Raw genomic sequence first — 21,787 nt, 5'->3', positions numbered from 1 at the left:
TATGCACACTACAGTATATCCATCATCACCTCTCCATGGCAGTCAGATTACTCATGTTGCATAATTATGAAAGATTCAGACTTTGCAAGATGGAGAAGATAAAAGGCTTTCTCTGTTGCAGAGTCATTATTTTCCTTTATGGTGCTTCCCAGAGGTAGTAGACGACAAGATGTTTGAATGCAGATGGGAAATGAAACTCAGAAGCTTACTCTATCAATTACTCTATCTACATCACGTACTTCTCGGATAATAATTAACTTAGGTATAGTAATTTAAAATAGTTACATTATTTTTGAAGATTCTATACTATTCAATATAAAAAGTTGGTCTCTACTTATGATTAATCAACATAAAAAGTAAATTTCAAATAATAATGTATTAATTTACAAACTGCATAATTATAAAACTATTCGTTTTAAAATACTTACTTGTTTCGTTACAACGGGTTTTCACTAAAGCATTTCTAAATATATTAGCTTGAGTTCGCCTTTCCTTAACAAGATTTACAGAATCAGTTCGAACACCTTGATCACTATTATCTTTAAAACTAGCGGGTTGAGATTTCTGTGGAACAAATGTTCTAGGAACATTATCACTTTTAAAATAATTCCTAGATTTCTTATTACTTTCTTTGCTTTTTGGGCTATATTTTGGATAAAATAGTTCCGGTTCAAAATCAACATCATTCTCTGCTAAGGTGTGAACATCTTTGTCCGAAACCCTGGACAGAAATTCAGTTGAATAGAACGAATTACATTGGTTGTGTTCACTTTTCACATTACTTCGTTTTCGATGGTTTCTTTGATGATGCCGTTTATTGTTGTGATTCGAATTAAAATGTTCATGCTTTTGTTCCCCAGTAAATGCATTCTGTCCTCCAGAGAACAATCTTCTAGTTTCTGCATTAGATCTTCTATCTTGAAGATCTACAAAGTCACTTTGAAATTTTCTTCTTTGTTTCTTATTTTCAGTTCTTTGTATATTTTGTATATGATCATTTCTAAATACAGTGTTATTCCTTCTTTCTGCTCTGAAACCCGATCTTTCATTTTCATGTGGATAATAACTGTTTTCATATACAGTTGTCTCTCTCGCTAAACTTGAATCGGTAGTTTTTGAGCCCATCAATAACAGAGATTTAAGGTGATTTTCAATTTTTTGACATTGATTTTCATCCGAAAACATCACTGTTTAAAATCAATATATTTATATTATTAATAAATTTACAAATAAAATTAATTTCTTAAATTATTTCATTAGAGAAATTTATTTGTATTTTTTTATTATTTATATTTTTCTATTAAATAATGAAATATTTCATAAATATATAAATTCAATATTATAAAATAGTAAAAAACCTTCAATTTTCAATACACCAGAAAAAAATACATTCATAAAAATTCATAAAACCATAAAAATCTAGCAGCAAGTTGTGTAACTTTCCCAGCAAAAATGTTTAAAATTGTAGGCTATATAATACCATCTATTATCAGATTTTATTAAAACAACTTATTATATTATCATCAAAAAATGGCAAGAAGCTTAATTTTTACAGTAGAGATGAGTTATATATATATTAAAAAAAATTGTAAACGCTAATAATGAGTATTATCTGCATTATGTCTGACTCCATTCAAGATATGACATAATGCAGATAATACTCTCATAATGCTCGGATTCTTCCATTCGTCGGCTATGCTTTTGGAAGGCTTTAATAAGGGTATCCACTGTGCGCCTTCTGTAACCTTGCTGTAGTGCAATGTCCTGTATATAATCTAACTCTCTATATGTATCATATATGCTGGTGCAGTGCGTGTAAGCCCTTTTTATCCATGACCTAAAAGCCGCTAACTTTATGTGTTCTGGATCTGATGAAATTCTAGGAATGATGTAAGGCTGATACACCGGCTTACAGTAAATACTAGTTATGATTTGACCATCCTTACATATAATCTTTAAGTCAAGGAAATTAACTTGATTTTCACTTTCCTGTTCTAGCTCCAATGTAAGGCCATAAGGGTTCCTGTTGACCAAGTTCATAAAGCAGTTTGTACTCTGCTTATTCCTCCACAAAATGAAGATGTCATCGACATACCTTGTGTAAACCAAAATATCTTCCCAGAAGAGGGGTAGGATATCGTTTTCCAATTTACGCAACACAAGCTCACATATTAAAGCTGATGTAGAGCTACCCATTGGAACCCCACGTTCCTGCAAGTATGTCGTTCCTTCAAAGCCAAAGAACGACGTATGGCAAATCAAGTGAGCCAACTCTAATATGTGCTTATGATACTTTGATGGATTCTTGATGTTTTTGAAAAAAAAAAATCCTTCAGTTCACAGAAACAAGGCAGTAATTTAATGATGGGTACAAGGCCAGTTCTTTGAAAATGATCTCTCAAAGGGATCAAAAACATTTTTATTATAGAATTAAATGTTCTGCTGGACCTGTGAAAGATGTAAATTTATTTCACTTGTTGTCACCACTATATTTTAACAAAATTAAATTAACATATTTTTCATATTTTAATCAAACTGGCATTTTGCTAATATGAATTAATTATTATGCCTTTGTGTCCTTTTTAACTCTATTTAAAATTTATTTTGTATACTAGTACTTTCTATATATTAACAGGACTTATTATACTGGAAATTATGGATGCAGATATTTAGTCTTACAGATCAAAAATAATGTTCTTTATATTAGTTCACCTAGGTGAACTAAATAAAGAACATTATTTTTGATCTGTAAGACTAAATATCTGCATCCATAATTTCCAGTATAATAAGTCCTGTTAATATATAGAAAGTACTAGTATACAAAATAAATTTTTGCTAATATGAATCTTTGAAATAAATCATAGTATAAATCTAGAAAATCTAAGCATGAACTAGAAAAATAAATAAATTCATTTTTGATGCAGTGCATTAAAAATGAATTTACCGTATATTTCTGCAGATAAGATGATAGTTGAATCATAAAAAAAGGCCCCAAAAATCCGAGGTCAATTTAGAGGACAGATACAAAAAAATTAAATTGAAATTTATATAAATTAAAACCATTATAAAAAAAACAGACAAACCATAATTATTTACTAGTAGAGAGTAAGGCATGTCCACAAAATAGAATAGCCCATACAACGTTTTTATGAATAGTCAAGGTCATTACCCGAATGTCCGAATCAGTGCAAACGTTTACAACAATAGCAAGGCAGAAAATAAAATTTGTTCATTTGAAAAATTACAAATAGGACATAATTCCATATACGCTATACAGTATTATTATCCAGATGATGATCGCAGATCTAAACTAAATTCATAGGCCATTGATAGTTTGGGGGTCGTCTTATAGGACAGATATATGCTAAAACTATAAAATGTTGACGAAAATTTATACCTTGTCTTATCTGAAAATCATCTTATCTGCAGAAATATATGGTATTTATTTAGTTAATCATTTTTAATTTTTCCTGTAATATTTTTACTAATATTTATGGAAAATAAATTAAGTAAACAATATCTTAAACAGTATTGTTATATTATTTTCTGCTTACAGTTAATAAAAATTAAGCTTTATTCTGCAATTTAATCTTTGAAAATTATAATCAGATAAATTATTTTTATCAATTAGAATAATATAAATAGCAATTATGTAAGAAAATAAGAAGAATATAGTAAAACTTCACTAACTTGAAGCTCCAAGGGGTAGGAAAAAACTTCAAGTTAGAGAAAAATAAATGAAAAATGCCAATTCTAAATAATTTGTATTTTTACCCCTCTTGCATTATGTGAAGAATCTTTGATAGTTTTTTGTTTTAAACAGCCTGTTTCAAACAAAAAGTATCAAAGATTGAATTACATTAGTTACATTTAACATTTAGCTGAAAAGCAAAAGTTCAAATACTTTCAGCCTTTCAGCAAAATATTCAATGTAACTAATGGAATCAAACAGTTCTGCAGATACATCTTGTTGAGATAAAGCAGGAAATCTTTCACATTGAACTGGAACATTCTCTGCAAATGGGTGTTAGACAGTAGATACAACTGTCTGAAAATTTCATAAAAATATGATAATTAGGATCAATTTGGATAGAATAAATATTAAAATTTGAATAAGGGAAGTTGAAGGTAACATAAATCAGTGTCAGGGGACCATGAAAACCTTTGACTGAAGAAAATTCAATTTGGAAATGTTAAATCTCTGTTATTCCATTGAGACTGACCAATTGCTTCAATTTCTTTAAGTTAAAGAAATATTTGAGTTAGATAAATTTTACTGTATTTGAATATATAAAAAAAACTGAAGAGAAAAGAAATGCCAAGTTAAATTTATAAGGTAAGATTTTATCTGCTAGATACAAATGGCTCTTGCTGGAGTTATAGCTCATTCCTATCTTAACAAAAAATTTAAAATAAATCACGACATCCAGGACGAGCCTTTTCACAATAACCTGCTCCAAAGTTTTTCTTACATCTTTTCTTGTTTAGCTAGACACTCAAAAATTAGTTTTATTTAAAGATTTCTCTGAAGATTATATGTTCTCCTAGAATAGGCCTGGTCAACCCAAATTGTTTCGCGGGCCACTTTGATCATGCGTAACATTATGGTGAGCCACAATTTAGGCAAACATGCTTTTAAAAAAGTAAAAAAAATACAAAATGAATAAGATTTTATTGTTATACCAAGAGTTCGTACTCGTACTTGTGCATTATAACAATGCCACATGCAAATTTTCATTTATTTAATTGTTTTGGTATACACATAACGGGAAACAAAAGTTTTAATAGATATATAAAGGAGCACACAATTTAACATGACGGGCTTCATGCAGCCCGCGAGCCACAGGGTAGCCAGGCCTGTCCTAGAACATCATAATCTCTGTATTATAAACTAGATGGCATGTGGCACAATCATGCCACAAATATATACATAATATATAGTCTGTATTTGTTTTTGTTACAGTTACATATGTATTTGTAAGGATAACATGTAACTTTGCCACCCATTTGTTAAAAAAAAATTTTGTGATTCATTGATTCCCACTCTATTCCCATTGATTCCAACTTTACTGGTTTTGTCTTTTTATTCCCAATAAAGACTATTTATAATAAAAATTTTGTAATGATTTATCAATTCCCACTACTATTGTTTCTATATTTCTCACCTGACAATTTTAATTAAGCAACTGCAGGTAGGCCTCCTACAACGCATTTTCGCTCCAATGTGGTTGGAAAAACATGGAAATTTTCTTACAATGTGGTAGGCCTACTTTTACAACACGGTTTAGGGTATTTAAAAACAAATTATCTTTCACATAACAGAAAAATCGCAATGGATCACATAAGTGCAGTGGAACTTGATGAAACAAGCTCAGATCTTGAAATAAGACCAGTCAAACATTCTTAAACAACTACAATAAGTGACAATGAGGACTGAATTTGCAAACATAACATTATGTTTCCTTTTGATTTTGACTTGAAATCATAATCTTTTTAGTTTTTATATGATGTTGAATTTTATTTAAGCTTTTTATGTATATAAATTTAAAAAATGATGAAAATGTTACACCATAAAAGGCAGTTTTTCTCTTTTTAGAACTGAATCCCAAGTTTTGTATTAAGTTGGTGTCTCCTATAATGCGATTTCCCACAATGCGGTATTTTCAAGGAATGTATCTACCGCATTGTAGGAGGTCTACCTGTATTAATATTTTATATATAGTGAATTAATTTAGGAACCAGTATATATAAATAAAACATTTTATTTTAAAACAAATTATTTTAAACAAGCAATTATTTATTGTGACATTGTCACAATGCCGGGCTGCAATTTTTAATCATATTTTTCATTTATTTAATTTAAAATATATGCTCTCCACCTTAAATTAGTAGTGGCTGCCCCTGTATATCATATTTTTCCTTTAACATAGCATTGTGCTGGTCATCTGTTAACTGCTTTGAGGGGAAAAGTTTTGAAATTGAAATAATGTGACTTCTGGTTTGCATCAGAAGTTCCTACATAGTTAATTGAGGCCTCCTCCCCAAGTTTCCATATCTGGTCTCAGGTGCGAGATGAATATTTAGGAAGAATTTAGGAATTTTTACATTATAAAAATGTTAATTAAAAAAAATTACCTTAAAAAACTAAGAAAGTAAATTTCAAAAGATAAAATACAATTGCACCATAATGAAACTGGATGCATTGCAATTATTGTTGTCCAGCAGAATAAGAATCATTTTTGTCTCAAATAAGCATAAACATGAAATTAATTGGGAAAGTATTTAATAAATATATAACTACAATCAAAATAAATAGAGGTAACAACAAACTTTTAAATAAAAATATGCTTTAAATACTTGAAATTGTCAATTAAATCTTGGAAGCAAGAAAGAAATAATGGCAACACTTCTGGTTTGCTAGAGTCTGATGTTAAATTTATGATTTCCAAAATATAGATCATGCCTCATGGATTAAACTGATACTCAGTAGACAGTTTTGCTCTAGTGTACCAGACATTCTTAACCTATGCAATAAATGCATTACTTGGATCAGCATGCAGCTCTGCGCAGTTAAAACTAACATATCAAAAATTTCGTATTGGTAATACACTTCATAGAAGTTAAAGTTGGAATAATAAGACATTACTACTATAATACAACACCTTAATTTTGCTGAGAATTAGATATTTTAATCACAAACGCTTTCAACCAGATTAACAGGCCATCTTCAGGTCTACAAAAAACGATAATGGAACAGAAACAATCTTTTCAACAGATTTCTGTTCCATTATCGTTTTTTGTAGACCTGAAGATGGCCTGTTAATCTGGTTGAAAGCGTTTGTGATTAAAATATCTAATTCTCAGCAAAATTAAGGTGTTGTATTATAGTGGTTTACTTGCTGAGCACTTTTACTGTTATAATAAGACATTATTATTGTCTCGTCATATTTGCTATGAATAAGTCTAATAATTTTCATACAGTTAATCATATTTAACAAAATGGAATACAGTTTTTGTGTAAATGTTACAACAAAAAATTAAAATGCAATTTTGTATTAAAAAAATTATTTTACTTCTTTTGTAACTAAACAAATTTAGTTATCTTAATTAACTTCATACGCAATTTAATAAAATTTTAAACCAGGATTGGACAGCATGCCGATCATTTAATACGAAAAAATTATCATCATACAAGCGTTAGATTACAAACAAATGTTGCTATATTCACAAGCGCTTTTGACGAGATTATTTTCATCTTCATTAGCTTGATACAGATGGTTAATATCCTTTTTCAAATACAAATGAAGCGTGCAATGCCATAAGGTTGTAAATGCCATTTTTCTCAAAATACATTTTATTGAAGAAATGAATTTTAAATGCAATGTTTTTTCCTACAAAAAAATATTGTGGCGATAGTGACGCTCTAAGTGGCTATATTTTGAAGATGAATTTATGTGCAAGCCATAACGTTTTAAGTGCCAAAGTGCAAGCCACGTGACTTTTGGCATGTAAAATGTTACAATTTACATTTACATCATTTTGTTATTCCAATTTGTAATGCAGTAAGTTTTTTATGCAGAACCGGATAACTGAATGCCAGTTTATTAATAGTTAACCTGTATCACCTTATTATTTGATATTTCAAAATGATATTCGGACTTCCATTAATCTTTCAGATTTGAAGTTTTTAAATACATTTTAACTTTTATTATACTAAATTAATACCTTATTGTTTATATTTTCCTTTATTTATCATAATCATATTACAATTGATAAAGATTACAGCCCAGTTCAAGTACCAAAACTGTGGGCCCAACATTGTTGAAGCCAGGAAGCAGTCACTAATAGATTATTGCCAGTTTTTAATGTTAAAATTGATATTGAATTTGTAAATTGTGTTTAATAATTTAAATGTAAGTTTCTGGTATTTAAAACTGTTTTTCAGCTGTAGAAACATTAATTTTATGATTGCAATTGTTTTTGGCATTTACAACTTTATGCACTTGCACAATTTTGGCATTTACAACGTTATGGCTCTAACCCTGTTTTTAAATAATTTTTTGTTTCCCTACTATTATGCTTAGGTGTTTGAAATTAAATCCAATGTTTTATTTCAAAGTGTAAATTGTTAAAATAATTTTTATAGCATTTGATTAAAGTTTGTTCATTAGAAAAAGTGTTTTTTCTCTCTCCTGAAAAGTTTGTTTTTTGGCATTTACAACATTATGGCATTGCACGCTTCAAATATCGAATAATTCCAATAGTATTAACGCTTTGGAATAGACTCAAAGATGGAACGGAACATACGAAAATGTAAATAAAACATGTGTGGTTGTAATGCACATGTGCTATAAGTTGCTGAAATGTGGAGCTAAATACGATGTCTTAAACTGTTATATAAGTTAACCCACATATGCAGCAAATCGAGTGTGGGGGTGTTGCACGGATTTAGCAGGCCGGTAAGGAGAGCCTCCCAAACATACACAAGACTTTTGTTATCGCAATGCCTGAGCATCACCACCTGGCCCCACAATGGGTGTTGCAACACCAATCTAGTTAGCACAGTATCACCCTTGCCTGCCCTGATAGAATGTTGATGTTCGGAAATGCAATAAGACAACATTCTGGTTGTCGCACCAACATAGTGGGTGCGAACACCAGACGCTGCATTTTCCAATGGGATAGAATAAACCCCAGAGCTTTCTAGTGTGGAAATAGCATCTCTGTCATTGCATAGCAACCTCCTAAGATTTAGCCACGGAGAGACTGGGATTACTGGGATTAAAGTTAGAAGGCTGTCAGTGACTTAGCCTTTAGGAAGTTAAAAGGGAGAGAAGAGGAGGGGGGGAGAGAGGTTGAAGTTTGATAGTAACAGTGTGAAGGAAGAGGGAGGGAATGGGATCTCTTTCGCATCTTACATCGCATTAATTAAGATAAGCAAAGAATTTACATAATATATACATTGAAGCAGATGCCAATTTGGCTGGTTGATTCCTTGTAGAATATTATACAGCAGGCCGCAGTTCGCGGCTTAGTTAATACATCTCATAATTTAAAGAACAATTTAAATATTTACAATATATACAGTAAGGCTATGCCTGTTTGGCTGGACGATTCCTTGTTGAGCTTAACACACATGACCGCCGTTGGCGGCTTAGTAATACCACTCCTATAAATAAGAAACAATTAAATATTTACAATTTAAACATTGAAGCAATGCCAGTTTGGCTGGACGATTCCTTGTTGAGCTTTGGCCGCTGTTGGCGGCTTATTAATACCACTTGTATAATAAAAGAAACAATTAAATATTTACAATATATACATTGAAGCGATGCCAGTTGGCTGGCGATTCCTTATTGAGTTTAACACACATGACCACTGCTTGTCGGCTCGGTAGTACCACTCGTATTATGAAGAGACAAATAAATATTTACAATATATACATTGAAGCAATGCTAGTTGGCTGGACGAATCTTTATTGAGCATACACACATGACCGCTGTTGGCGGCTTAGTAGTACCACCCATATAATAAAGAAAATTTAAAAATTAAATATTTACAATATTTACATCGAAGCAATGCCAGTTTGGCTGGATGATTCCTTGTTGAGTTTAATACACTGAACCACTGATGGCGGCTTAATTGAAAATATTACAGTTGTCTATGAAGTTTTTTAGTTTTTGAAAAGTGTCCTTCGATGCACAAAGGAAGTCCAGAGTCGTTGGTGGCCAGATCTGGCCGTTGGCGAGGCAGCGTATAATGAGTTCACGCTGTTCGAAGTCAAATTTGGTACAGTCGGTTAGAAAGTGAATGACATCTCCGTGTGAGCGCCCATCGCACTCACAATGTCCATGGTCACGTTTTTTAAATCTGTGGAGGTAACTCAGGAGATTCCCGTGCCCAGTAAAGAACTGGGTTAGACTATAGGCAGGCTGGAGATAATGCATTTTCATGCGGTCCTTGATGAAAGGCAGGAAAGAATAGGTGGTTCTACCCGTGGAGGAGGCGTCCCAGTCCGCTTGCCAAAGGTCTAGTGATTTTTGATTGACAAAAGCACTAATATAGCTGAGTGGTATCTTCTGAAAAGATGGTGGGTTCTGGGAGCAGGCTGCCTTTCTTGCCAGAGAATCGGCTCTTTCGTTTCCTTTTATGCCACTATGCCCAGGAACCCAGTAGAATCCAATGGTTCTCCTTTTATTCAGGTTACAAGCAAGATGTTTGATCTTTGTTCCAGTTACAGTTGTAGTTTTAGTGTTATTTATAATATTTAGTACATAGCGGCTGTCCGTGAGGAAATTGATGGTACCCTTGAGTCGTTTAATGTTTGCCGCGGCGTAGCTGAGGGCTTTAACCATCGCCCACAGTTCGGCTTGATTGTTGGTACAGAGTTCTCCCAACTTGTAATACTCTTCATGTACCGTGTCATTTGTGATCGCATTATAGACCACAAAAGCCGCTCCTGTGCCCTCCTCATTACTGGCACCGTCTGTGTAAAAGTTCCAATTCACTGAAGTCGGTAGGTGCATGCTGTTGATGTTGATTAAGCTGCTGCCTTCTTCAGCAGGGTGACGGTCTATTTCAAGTCCTTTGCAATATTTGTCAATACCATACTTTCTTATTTCATTTATAAGTTCTTGGCTTTCTGGAGGTACTGAGTTAGTTGATAATCTAGTTGTTACTTCCGTGCCCGTATCTGTCCGCTGCTCGATGTTTTTCAGATTCTCTTTCCATATTAAAGTTTTAATTTTTATGTCGATGGGGGTAAGCTTCGCCAGGACAAGCAGAGCGTCCGTGGGCGCAGTACGGTACGCCCTACAGATCCGAATGGCAAAACTCCTTTGGACAGATAATAACTTTCTTTTATTATGAGCTAGATCTGCTCTATGACCCCAAATCTGGGCCGCGTAGAGGAGAGAGGGTTCGATTGCCCCTTTGTAGATCAGTTTGCACTGTTTTGGGCCAAAACCCCAGGTGTTCCTTGCCACGTAATGCAGCATATTGGCTTTTTGACTAACCTTTTTGCAGACCTCCTCAATATGCGTCTTCCAGTTTAGAGTTGGGTCAATTAGGACCCCCAAATATTTTAGGTGCGAGGTTATCCTGATTTTTTGGCCTCCAATGTAAAGGCAGAGCGGCCGTTGTAGTTGTTTCCTACGTGATTTCTTTGTGCAAATAAGAGCTTCGCACTTTGTATAATTGATGGGGAGCTTGTTGTTGTCGCTCCACTCTCTTATCTTGTCTAAAATATGGTTCCCATTTCTTTGCAAGATGCCGCTGTTTTGATGCCTTAGCATCAGCACCGTATCATCTGCGTATCCCTGGATTTTAATGTCTTCTTCGTCTGGTATCGAGTTGAGAAGGTCGTTGTACGTTAGTGTCCAAAGTCCCAGCCCGCATTGGGAGCCTTGGGAGCAGCCCCGGTTGATGTCTTTGATAATGGACAACCCATTGGAGAGGTAGCCCGCCTTCCGGTCCGTGAGATAATCATCCATTAAAAGGGTTATGTTTTTGGGGCACTTGACTTCTCTTAATTTATGCTTTATCGCTGGCCACCAGAGGTGGTCAAATGCTTTTTTAAAATCAATGCTGACAATCAGAGCATGTTTATCCTGTTCCCAGGCCTCATTTATGAAATTGGTCACTTTCTGTATTGCCGTCACTGTAGAATGCCCCTTCTTAAAACCATGTTGGTTGTTGTTTTGTAGGTTATTCTTAGCCAAGTGCCAATTAATCCGTCCTATGAGGAGCCCGTCCAGAATCTTCCCCAGGACAGGAAGTAAACTAATGGGCCTATAGTCCTTTTCCTCATTTGGTTTTTCTGTTTTTTGTATAAATTTTATGTTTCCTATCTTCCATTCCTTGGGGAAGTAAGCATTTTGTAGACATCCGTTAAACAGAACCACAAAAGCGATCGGAATTTCAGCGAAGGCATTTTTCACCATTTCGGCCGTTATTCCGTCGTGGCCCGGAGCCTTCTTGCTGGCAAGCGAGTTGATTGCATTCTTTATTTCGCCAAAGGAGAACCAACTATCGTCCGGTGTGGAGTAAATGTCCTTAAGATCGGTTCTTATTTTCCGGTGATACGGTTGGTCACTACCTATATCGTCATTCGGGAAGTGGTAATTCAAAAGTTTATCGACATTCTCTTCTATTTTATTTACATTATTGCCTGTTGAGGTACTGAGTATGTTTGGCAGAGTCGCTGTTCTACTTTTCTGAAATGCAATCTTGTAGGGTTTTCCCCATGGATCAAGGTCCGGTCATCTGCAGAACTTCCTCCAGGCCATGGTTCTTGCGCGGTTGATATTTTTCTTATAACTCTTCAAGGCGACCGCGTAGTCTCTGCCTTTTTGTGTTCTTCTCTCCTCATTCTGTTCTCTTAACCATTTTCTCCTCATTTTTCTAATCCTACGTTTTTCCTCCTCTAGTTTGTCGTCCCACCAGTGAGTGACGTTTCTATTTTCTTTTATATACGTGGAGAGAGTCTGATGCCATTTTTAGAGCTGTAGTGATATGATTTACATAATTTTTAACATTTTCTTTACTATTGAGGTTGTCAAAGTTATACCTCCTCCAGTTCTCAGCAAAATAAGCTTTGAACTGGTCCCAGTTAGTGCGTTGTCCATAATGTATGTTTTTTTGCTGTGGGTGATCTGATTATTCTTGAAAGTTGTTAAAATATAGCGGTGATCGCTAGCTGAATCTAGAAGTAATGTTTTACAGTCTTTTATAAGGTTGCCCACACTTGTGGGGGCCAAACAAACATCGGTCCAGCCCTTAGCTCTAGGGGTAAAAAAGGTGGGAAGATCTGAAGTATTGAGGGAAATCCCATCTTCTCACTCAGTAGGTCCTGTATTAATCTGCCTCTGTAATCCTCCTCCTCATGAAACCAGAGGGGGGATTTGGCATTGCAGTCTCCCGCAACTATGTAGGTATTCCCTCTAAGTTCTCTGAGCAGTCTGCTGATCTCTTTGATGCATTCATCATCCCTATCGAAGGGTGAGAAGTAAACACAGATAATAAAGTTCACTGGGCCGTTGTGTATTGCTGCAGTAGTTATTCTATTAGAACTTAATTTGGGGACGAGGGCTAAACCAATATTTTTGTTTCTTACAATAATAATACAATAACACTTGGGCCTCTCATTGTCATCATAGTGATAAGACACTTGCCAGGTTCCAAATCTGACTATGCGATTCTTTACGGTATATGGTTCCTGGATGAGAATAATGTCAACATCCAGGTCATTCGCCATCTTCATTATAAGGGAGGAGGCAGCTTGGCTTTTTTGTGCGTTTATTTGCAGTATTTTGAATTCATACTTAGCCATTATGAGGTTGAGGATGGTAATACTTGAGAGGTAGTAAGGCCATTATTACTCATATGTTGTTTGTCTAACTAATAATCTTTTATAGTTTCTGAGTATCGGGCAGGATGGGGAGAAAGCATTGTGGTCTATTTTGCACTGTCTAGAGTTTGGTTGATCTTTATTAGCTTTGACACAATTAATGCATCTTGGACTGTCCTCCTGATTGGGGCAATCCCTGTACTTATGTTTTTTGGTGCAGTGACTGCACCTCTCCTTATGATCGCAATTTGCCGCCATGTGCCCGTATCCGGTGCAGCGGAAACAGCGAATAACAGGGATATAATCATCCACTATTAAGCTGCCCCACTCGTAGCAGACTCTTTTAGCCGCTATCAGTAAGTTACGTACGGCAGGGGTAACTGACATCACAACATGTCTACATTCTTCTTTTCTTTTTGATGGAATAGCATGTGTAATTTTGGTCTCATGCTTGAACGCCTCCAATGACAGCTTCTCATTTAACTCGCTGTTTTGTTAATGAATTTTTCTTATGAGCTCCCCCTTCTCTCTTCGTTGGGTACATTTAGGATTATTATTCTCGGTTTTTGCCTCTTCGGTTCCGAGATCCTCACTTTTTCGTTTATTTCTGGTAATTCCTTTATTGCTTTTTTAAAGCTTTCTGCCTCTTTTCCTGTTTTTATTCTGAATTTTATTCCACCCTTTGGTAATGTCGATATATTTTTCATTCCTATGTGTAGACTGGATGGGTCTATTTTTTCCCGGATCGTCTCCATGACTTCCTCCGGGCAGGCTGTCTCTCCTTCCTCGTTGGTTACTGGTTCCAGGATAATTTCCTGTGAATCATTCTTTTCCGGACTATTAGCCAGCATCTCCGTGATCATGCGTGTAGTCTGACTTCCACCTATCCCTCCACATTTCACTACGACCGCGTAACTAGTTTCATCCTTTTTCTCACCTTCTCTGAGTGCCAACACCATACCATAAATTGAGTTGGCAGCCACATGCATATCCAGCGCTGCCTGTCTCACCAATTTTCTACTTTTAACAGGAACCGAGCTATGTGAATTAGCCGGAAGAGCCTGTAGTATTATGTCCAGACTTGCTGATATTGTTTGAAGCATAACCTTTTCCGCTTGAGCCATGTTGAAGAGAAATCGCTGCACTATACAGATTACACTTCCACTTGTTGAGAAACGCCCTTCGGTGCCGATCGGCGGTACAGCAGAAACCGTCAAGATAGTCAATTAAGTTTAAAAATACAACTAGGTGCGGAGATTATCTCTCCAACCAAATCCAAATGAGAGAAAACCTACAAGGTTTGTACAGTAAATGACGATAAAACAGTAAAACGCCATTCGGCTAAGCCGTTCAGCGGCCCGCCGGGAAGAGTAACCGTTTGCTTAAAAACCGGATAAATAAATTCCACGATAGAGAAGAGGCTGACGGAAGGTCGCCTCCTAAGAAAACAAGTCGGAGCAATAATATTTCTAGCCGCGATAACCACTACGCCGTTCGGCTGGAGAGCACGCCGATCGGCTAGACCCACCGAGAGCACGTGGCTGAGAGAGTCCTTTGTTAACGGTACGAATACAAGCGCCGATAGCTTATAAACTATCCAGTTTTAAATCACCAAATTTATATCGCATAAAATACATATAAATGGCTCTCCAAACACGTTTATAAAAATTCCGATAACACCAAAGGGGGGCCGATGCAACCGGACAAAGACAAAAATTTCTGAAGCCCGTAACTCGGCTAAAAAGCAGCCGATTTTAACAAAAATTACCCTTACGTGTTCCTTTCGTCAAGATCTTTAAAATGGTATATAACATCTTTTTGTGTTCGTCGAAAATCCAGAGAAAAACGATCGAAAATTTCACGATAGACGATGCTCCGCCGCGGAGAGACTGGTAGAAAAAGCACATGCTGCCTAAAAATATGGCAAACGCGAACAGTGATATGGCCACAAAACGGTACTGCAGGATGGACTATCATGCATTCTTTTGAGACATGTAAAGTAGTGGCAGGAAAAAGTGATCTTTTTACCGTATTTAAGATGTACAGTACATATACTTGGCACTAGTATAGCCCACTGCATTTATCGTTGAACGAATGGCATCAAGCTTGGTGTTGATAGCAGTTTGATTGGAAGACAACAGACAGGCCCTTCTAATTAAAGGAGCAATTGCTGCATTGATGTAATGTTGCGGTTGGTATGCTGTGGCAGGGATTAAGGGAGGTACACTGCTGAATTTATGGAACACAGAGTACACTATAGCATCCTGGGATTTAGAGATTTTTAGATCTAAAAATGCGATTTCTCCTTCGTTTTCTTTTTCTCAGGTAAGGTTGATTGTAGAATAAACGTTTGTAAGAGAACTTTTGAGTATGAGGAAATTCTTCTCCGTGTCTTGCCAAACTATAAGAATATCATCCACGTACCTGAGATATAACAATGGGTACGCTATCGTGAGGGGAAAGCTAAAAACCCTGAGCTCAATATGCCTCATGAGCAACTCCCCTAAAACCGCTGATAGTGGTGAGCCCACTGGAATCCCTTGCTTCTGTAGATATATTGAACCGAAAATAATTATTTTCAGCAATAAAAAGCAGAGCCTCGTGTAACTCTAAAACCTGTTGTGCTATAAAGGCCTTCTTGACGAGTAAAGTATTAGCAAGCATAACAGCCTCAACCTGCAGTACCAAGAGGTAAAGTTCATACCGTTACAATTATTCGATATTTGTATTTGAAAAAAGATATTAACCATCTGTATCAACCTGACAAAGACGAAAATAATCTCGTCAAAAGCGCTTGTGAATTTAGCGACATTTGTTTATAATCTAATGCCTGTATGGTGATAATTTTTTCATAATAAAATTTTATGTATTCATATAATAGCTATCATTTTTTTTTCATGATATCATCAAACTGATTAAATTCAAATTTGAAAAATACAAGATAACAACATTGTTTTTTTATAGTCCGATTATTAATCACTTACTAATCAAATGATAAATTCAGTATCTGTTAAATGTCACAAAGTAAGGCATTATAATTAAAATATAGCTTAGACAATACAGTGGACGATTGGTTAACAAACACAATCCGTTCCAAGACTTTGTTCGCTATCCAAATTGTTTGTTAACCGATTATCAATTTACTATAGGTTTTATGAAAATTTAGGCCCTAATTAATTTGTTCTGGAGACACCAAAATAAAAAATATATACTTTCTTACTACATTTATTTATATGTAATAATAAAAGTATATATACACAGTCCTGCATTTTTATTAGTCATGTTTTTTCCGTTTTTGGGGGTTAAAGAATCTGTCTAATGTCGATTGCTTTTCTCTCTTCTTCAGGATTTTTCAGAAGTAATTAATAGAGTTGTAATTGTAGAGATCCCTAAGCCTATTAACCTCAACCTGGTTTGGATGCCATTCTAAGACTGTTGTTCTGACATTGTCCCACTTATTCAAAAGATGTTTAATAATTAAGAGGATTAATGCCGATATCTGTTAAACAGATATCAACTAGAAACAGAAGAAAACATATCTCGCTGAGTTTCTTGGTGTTCTTTATTCAAGAGTTCTTGGCATTCTTTTGTTGTCAGATCAGTTTCAGGTTCCATTATAAGCTCTTCAATGTTCTTATTTCTCAGATGTAATTTTTGTTACTCTTGAGTCTTCTTGATTATACTGTATCTTTCTTAGATAAGATTGAACTGTGGCTTACTGTAGGTCTGTTCAAGCCATACTGCCCAGCAACAACAGACATTTTCTGCCCCCTCTCTACCTTTGCTATTATACTCCTACTGTTTGAAAATAAAACCCGACGCAAAACATAACGAGTGCCGCCTGATGGTCTTGCGAATACTATAAAAGAATCATTTCTGTCAGAAAAATAAAAGGCTGGAATTATAAGGGAGAGTTTCAAAGTTCAGAGGAATACTATCCAATCAGTATATACTGGGTTGAGTGTCAATGTCGACGTCTCTCGCACTCCAAAAAGTTCTGAATTGTTGTCTGAAGACAAGGGAAGACCAATTGGTATTCATTATTTTACATCGCTTCTTCTTGTGTTTGTTCTGTGAGATGTTCGTTATCTGAACATAAAAATCTTTCATGAAAGTATTTGTTATCCGATTTGTTCATTAACCGATCACCCACTGTATATTAAATTTTTCTACATAAACATTATTTCTATTGAACTGAAACTGGAATTTGATTTGTAATATTCCTGAGGAAAGTTGATAAAAAATACAGTCAAAACATTGGAAATTAAAGTTGTTACTACAATTTATGATAATCAAAGTGCTTTTCAGTAAACATTAACTACTTTTAAATTGAAATAAATGCAAATAGTAAATGTTGGAACCTTTACTGCCCTCTTTCAATTGAGTAAATTGTTAATTAAAGGAAAGTTTCATAATTTCATCTTTTATTTACTGTCAATAAAATTAGAAATAGCAAAATATCCATGTATTTAATTAGATAATGTTACGGTAAATTACAAATAATCAGCTTTAAAAAAACCTTTTATGTTTTATTTTGTTACATCTGTTTCTCATACCAGTATTACTATAATCACTGAAGTTTTGTTACATCAGTTAATGTTATCATTAGATTATTATTAGCAAATTAATTTAACACTTTAAAGGTATTATAATAGCAGAATTTGACATGTATTCTTCAAATTCAGACCAGTTTTTATTGTATTAGAGTTTAAATATTACAGCAAAAATTTCCTTGTTCTTTTCCAATAATTTTTATAACACAGTATCAAAAAAATCTGATTTATTCAGTCTCTAAGTACCTAGAGATGAATGATTCAAAAATTATGTTGAAAATAAAGTAGTTTTTTAAAATACAGGTATCCCTCATACAACACGATTTCACTCTAACAGAGGGAAATCCCTCAGTATTGGTTTGAAAGTTTGGGAAATCCTCTGTATAAAACTTCATAATTTTTAAGTGCAAAACTCATTATTCGATATATTTTTTTTTTATTCAAGTATGTGTGTTGTTTCAAATTTGCCAAAGGATTTTAAAATATTAAAATTTTCAATTTGTTTGTGCCTTTTGTCAGGTTTACTTTAATGAAAACTGATAGTGCAATTTTTTCTTCCTTGTCCTAGTTTTCCTATCAACCAGATGTTGTTGCCATTGCTTTCAGACTAGCCTTTAAGACTGTCGTGTATTTTGTTTTTATAGATTAATTTTCATATTTAGTAAACTTTATTTAAACAATTTTAAGTAAGTGTTATTAAATTTTTTTTAACCATAAGTATGTAATCATTTGTAAAACTGACAAGCAAAATACAGCAATATCTTGGTACTCAAACTGTCTCTAACTTGAACAATTCAGTATTCAAACACAAATTCTGGAAAAAAAAAATCCTTCAATACTCAACTGAACAAACATGATCCACTAGAACAAATTTTTGATTAATAATATATTTTTATTTTGTCATCCATAAAATTTTTTATGATAAAAATAAATAAAAACAAAAATGTTGTCGATATTTCTGATCAAGATCAACAAAACAGCTCAGAAGATAACAATACTTAGTAAAAAGAAATACAATAATCAACACACTGGAACCTTTAACTGCTGCATAATATGATTCACAATTAGAAATCAAACGTAATAGCACTCAATGAAGAGTTAAACCGCATAGATGGGATAGCCAAAACACATGGGTTCTACAATCTAATACAAAGAATCTCTAAATGCCACAAACAGGCAATAGAGACCTCCAATATTCCGATGGTAAATCAGAGCGATAAGCAGAGGGTGGAGAAGGAGAGGATACCTATAACTTACAATCCCTTCTTGAAATCTGTATACACTGGCATTGCAAAGAAACATAGTGCCAACATTGCATATAGATGCCCCACTATTTTCGATTTAATACGCAATGGAAAAGACCCCTCTAACCCAAACAAAATGCCAGGCATCTATAGAGTCCCTATGAGGGACAACAGGTTTAATAGAGATATGGTGTATATAGGATCAACCAAACAGTCAATGGAAGTCAGGATAAAAGAACATAAATCGGATACACAACACAACAGATGTACCACATCGCTCTCCACATATGCCATGGATCCTGATATTGTACCAGACTTCACAGGAGCAAAACTAATAGTCACCACCCCACAATTGCTTCCAACCATTTGAAATGGTTGGAAGCAATTGAAATTTTTAAAGCATACAAGACATCCTCCTGCATTAATTCAAGGGATGAAATATGTCTTTCATTGGCCTTGAAATCTATACTATACAATGAAAGTGAATGTTATAGAATTATTTACAGATGTTGCGAGAACACAAACAAGTTATGATTATAAGATCTCAAACATTGTGCATTTTTAAAAATTCTGAATTGTGATCTAAAATCCATTTTTGCACGTGAATCATTATTTAGAACATTTGTAAACATAGCATGTGAATGGATATGCTGAGGAAATTGGACATTCAAAATTTAAATCGTTCAATTAAGTTCAAAAATTGTATTTGTATTAGTAAAAAGAAAACTCCCTGGTTTAACTAAACTTAATATTAATGTGTAATACAGAACTTAACTGTGATTATTAGTTAATTATTGATTGCTTTAATAAACATATTTCTCTTAGTGTAATGATAAACAATAGTATACTTTTGTTAACTTTTGGAACCTAATCCTGTTTTGCACAAGTCCTTTGTTTCATACAGCATAGATTTGAATAACACAGACCTTTTTTGGAATGTAACTATCATATTATATCAGGGATACCTGTATATTTTATCTTCATATTATAATGAACTCAACACCTCTGATACATTGTTTTACATATTATTTTTTTTTATTGGTTTAAGTTAAAACTTTAAAATTTTTTAAGTTGGTTATGTGTATGATCCATTAATTTATTTGAATTCTGTATGTTTCCTAATTTTAAAAAAACCTATGAACAGGTCAAAAATGTTTTTAATATATTAAACTCATTGCTGGATGTGTTTATAGTATCCATGCACTTCCAGCAACCATATTTATTACAAACAAATGTTTTTGGTTTATTTCATAAGCCTACATCAGGTTTACATATAGCTTTATTTGAAATTGAATATTACTCATAAAATGATATTTTTTTATAAAATTTAAAAATACAGAATGCCCAATATGTTCATATTTTCACATAGAAACATCTATATTCGATAGTTACCAATTATCTGCATTTTGTATGATCCGTCAGTGGAGAGGCCACTTTTCTTTTGTCAGCATTTTCAAAATATTCCCTTTTGTCATATAAACACTTTATTTAACAAGTCTAATAGTAATATATATGCCAGGGGTGGGCAAGCAAGAGTTCAGTGGGAGCCGAAATGTAGGTTTTGCAAAATGCATGGGAGCCGCAATTCTGCAAAATGCATGGGATGCCTGATATATGCCAAAGACAATGTATGTATAGTATTTTATTACGAACAACTGAAACAAACCACAAAAGACATTCTCAGATTTGTTCAATTGGGAAAGAACAAAGATTGATATTTTTATATATGTATGCTGGTATAAAACTAATGCTGTACTCTTGATAGTGTTTATGGAAATAGCTTTACATGGTATCATATGCAGACATAAAATTAATTTTGTTTATTAAAGGTATTTAATATAAGCATTGTACAATATCAATGTTAATAAAGAATTTTCTTGCATTTTATGCTGTTAGCACTTTTATTCAAAAAGGAGCATTTTTCTACCAAAGTCCCAGCTATTCCCCATTCTAAAGTTTGGCAAGTACGCTATTCATATATATGAGTAATAAATGTGATTGCTGGAAATGCATGGATGTGTTGAGTTTGTTAAAATAACAGTTTCAGCTTTATTCATCTGATTTACTGTCTACTAAAAAAAAAAAAAGGAAAAAAACCATCCTTTATTCAGATTTAGCAGTAAAGTAGGGTTATTCCTGAAAAAGGGTTATAAAATAACTTGAAAACATTAGTAAAAGTTTTATTGCTGGATCTGAATAAAGGTTTCCTGTTTCTTCTTTATACAATTATGATTTAAATGGTATGTTCTATACATACCATACATTCTACATTACCTGAAAAAGACATTAATACAATGCTGAAAATACTAACATAGCTGTTATTTTAATTTTTCCATAACTAATAATGCGTATAAAAATGAAAAATCTTATTTAAACAAATATTATACTTAATTACTCCTTAGTTTTTTAAAGTTTGCCAAAAATGTAACAAATTCTCTATCAAAAAAAAATCCTCATAGAACATTATTCCGATTTAAAATGATATTACTTTACGTTATTTAACCAGCTGAAATTTAAAACAAACATTCTCTCAACTATACAAATATGAAAAATTAAGAAAAGTAATGACGTGCATTTATGTTAACAAACATATTCTCAAAATATTAGTGAAATAGCCATTTATTAAACAATGCCCAATAAAG

At 33.8% G+C, this 21,787-nt stretch overlaps 1 protein-coding gene across 1 annotated transcript in view; it reads right to left on the bottom strand.

Moving 5' to 3' along the window:
• The window catches only part of LOC136981505 (terminal uridylyltransferase 4-like), a 55,459-nt gene that overhangs the window by 32,188 nt on the left and 1,484 nt on the right, over nt 1-21,787 (bottom strand). The window contains exon 2 of the mRNA XM_067277812.1: nt 429-1,187. Coding sequence (XP_067133913.1) covers nt 429-1,187 — 759 coding nt within the window. The remainder of the gene's footprint in view (nt 1-428; nt 1,188-21,787) is intronic.

Source organism: Centruroides vittatus, unplaced genomic scaffold (genome assembly GCF_030686945.1).
Source record: "Centruroides vittatus isolate TY-2023 unplaced genomic scaffold, ASM3068694v2 contig_766, whole genome shotgun sequence".
In the NCBI taxonomy this organism is placed as follows: domain Eukaryota; kingdom Metazoa; phylum Arthropoda; class Arachnida; order Scorpiones; family Buthidae; genus Centruroides; species Centruroides vittatus.
The sequence above is the reverse complement of the archived record's forward strand: the minus strand, read 5'-3'. Positions and strand labels throughout refer to the sequence as shown.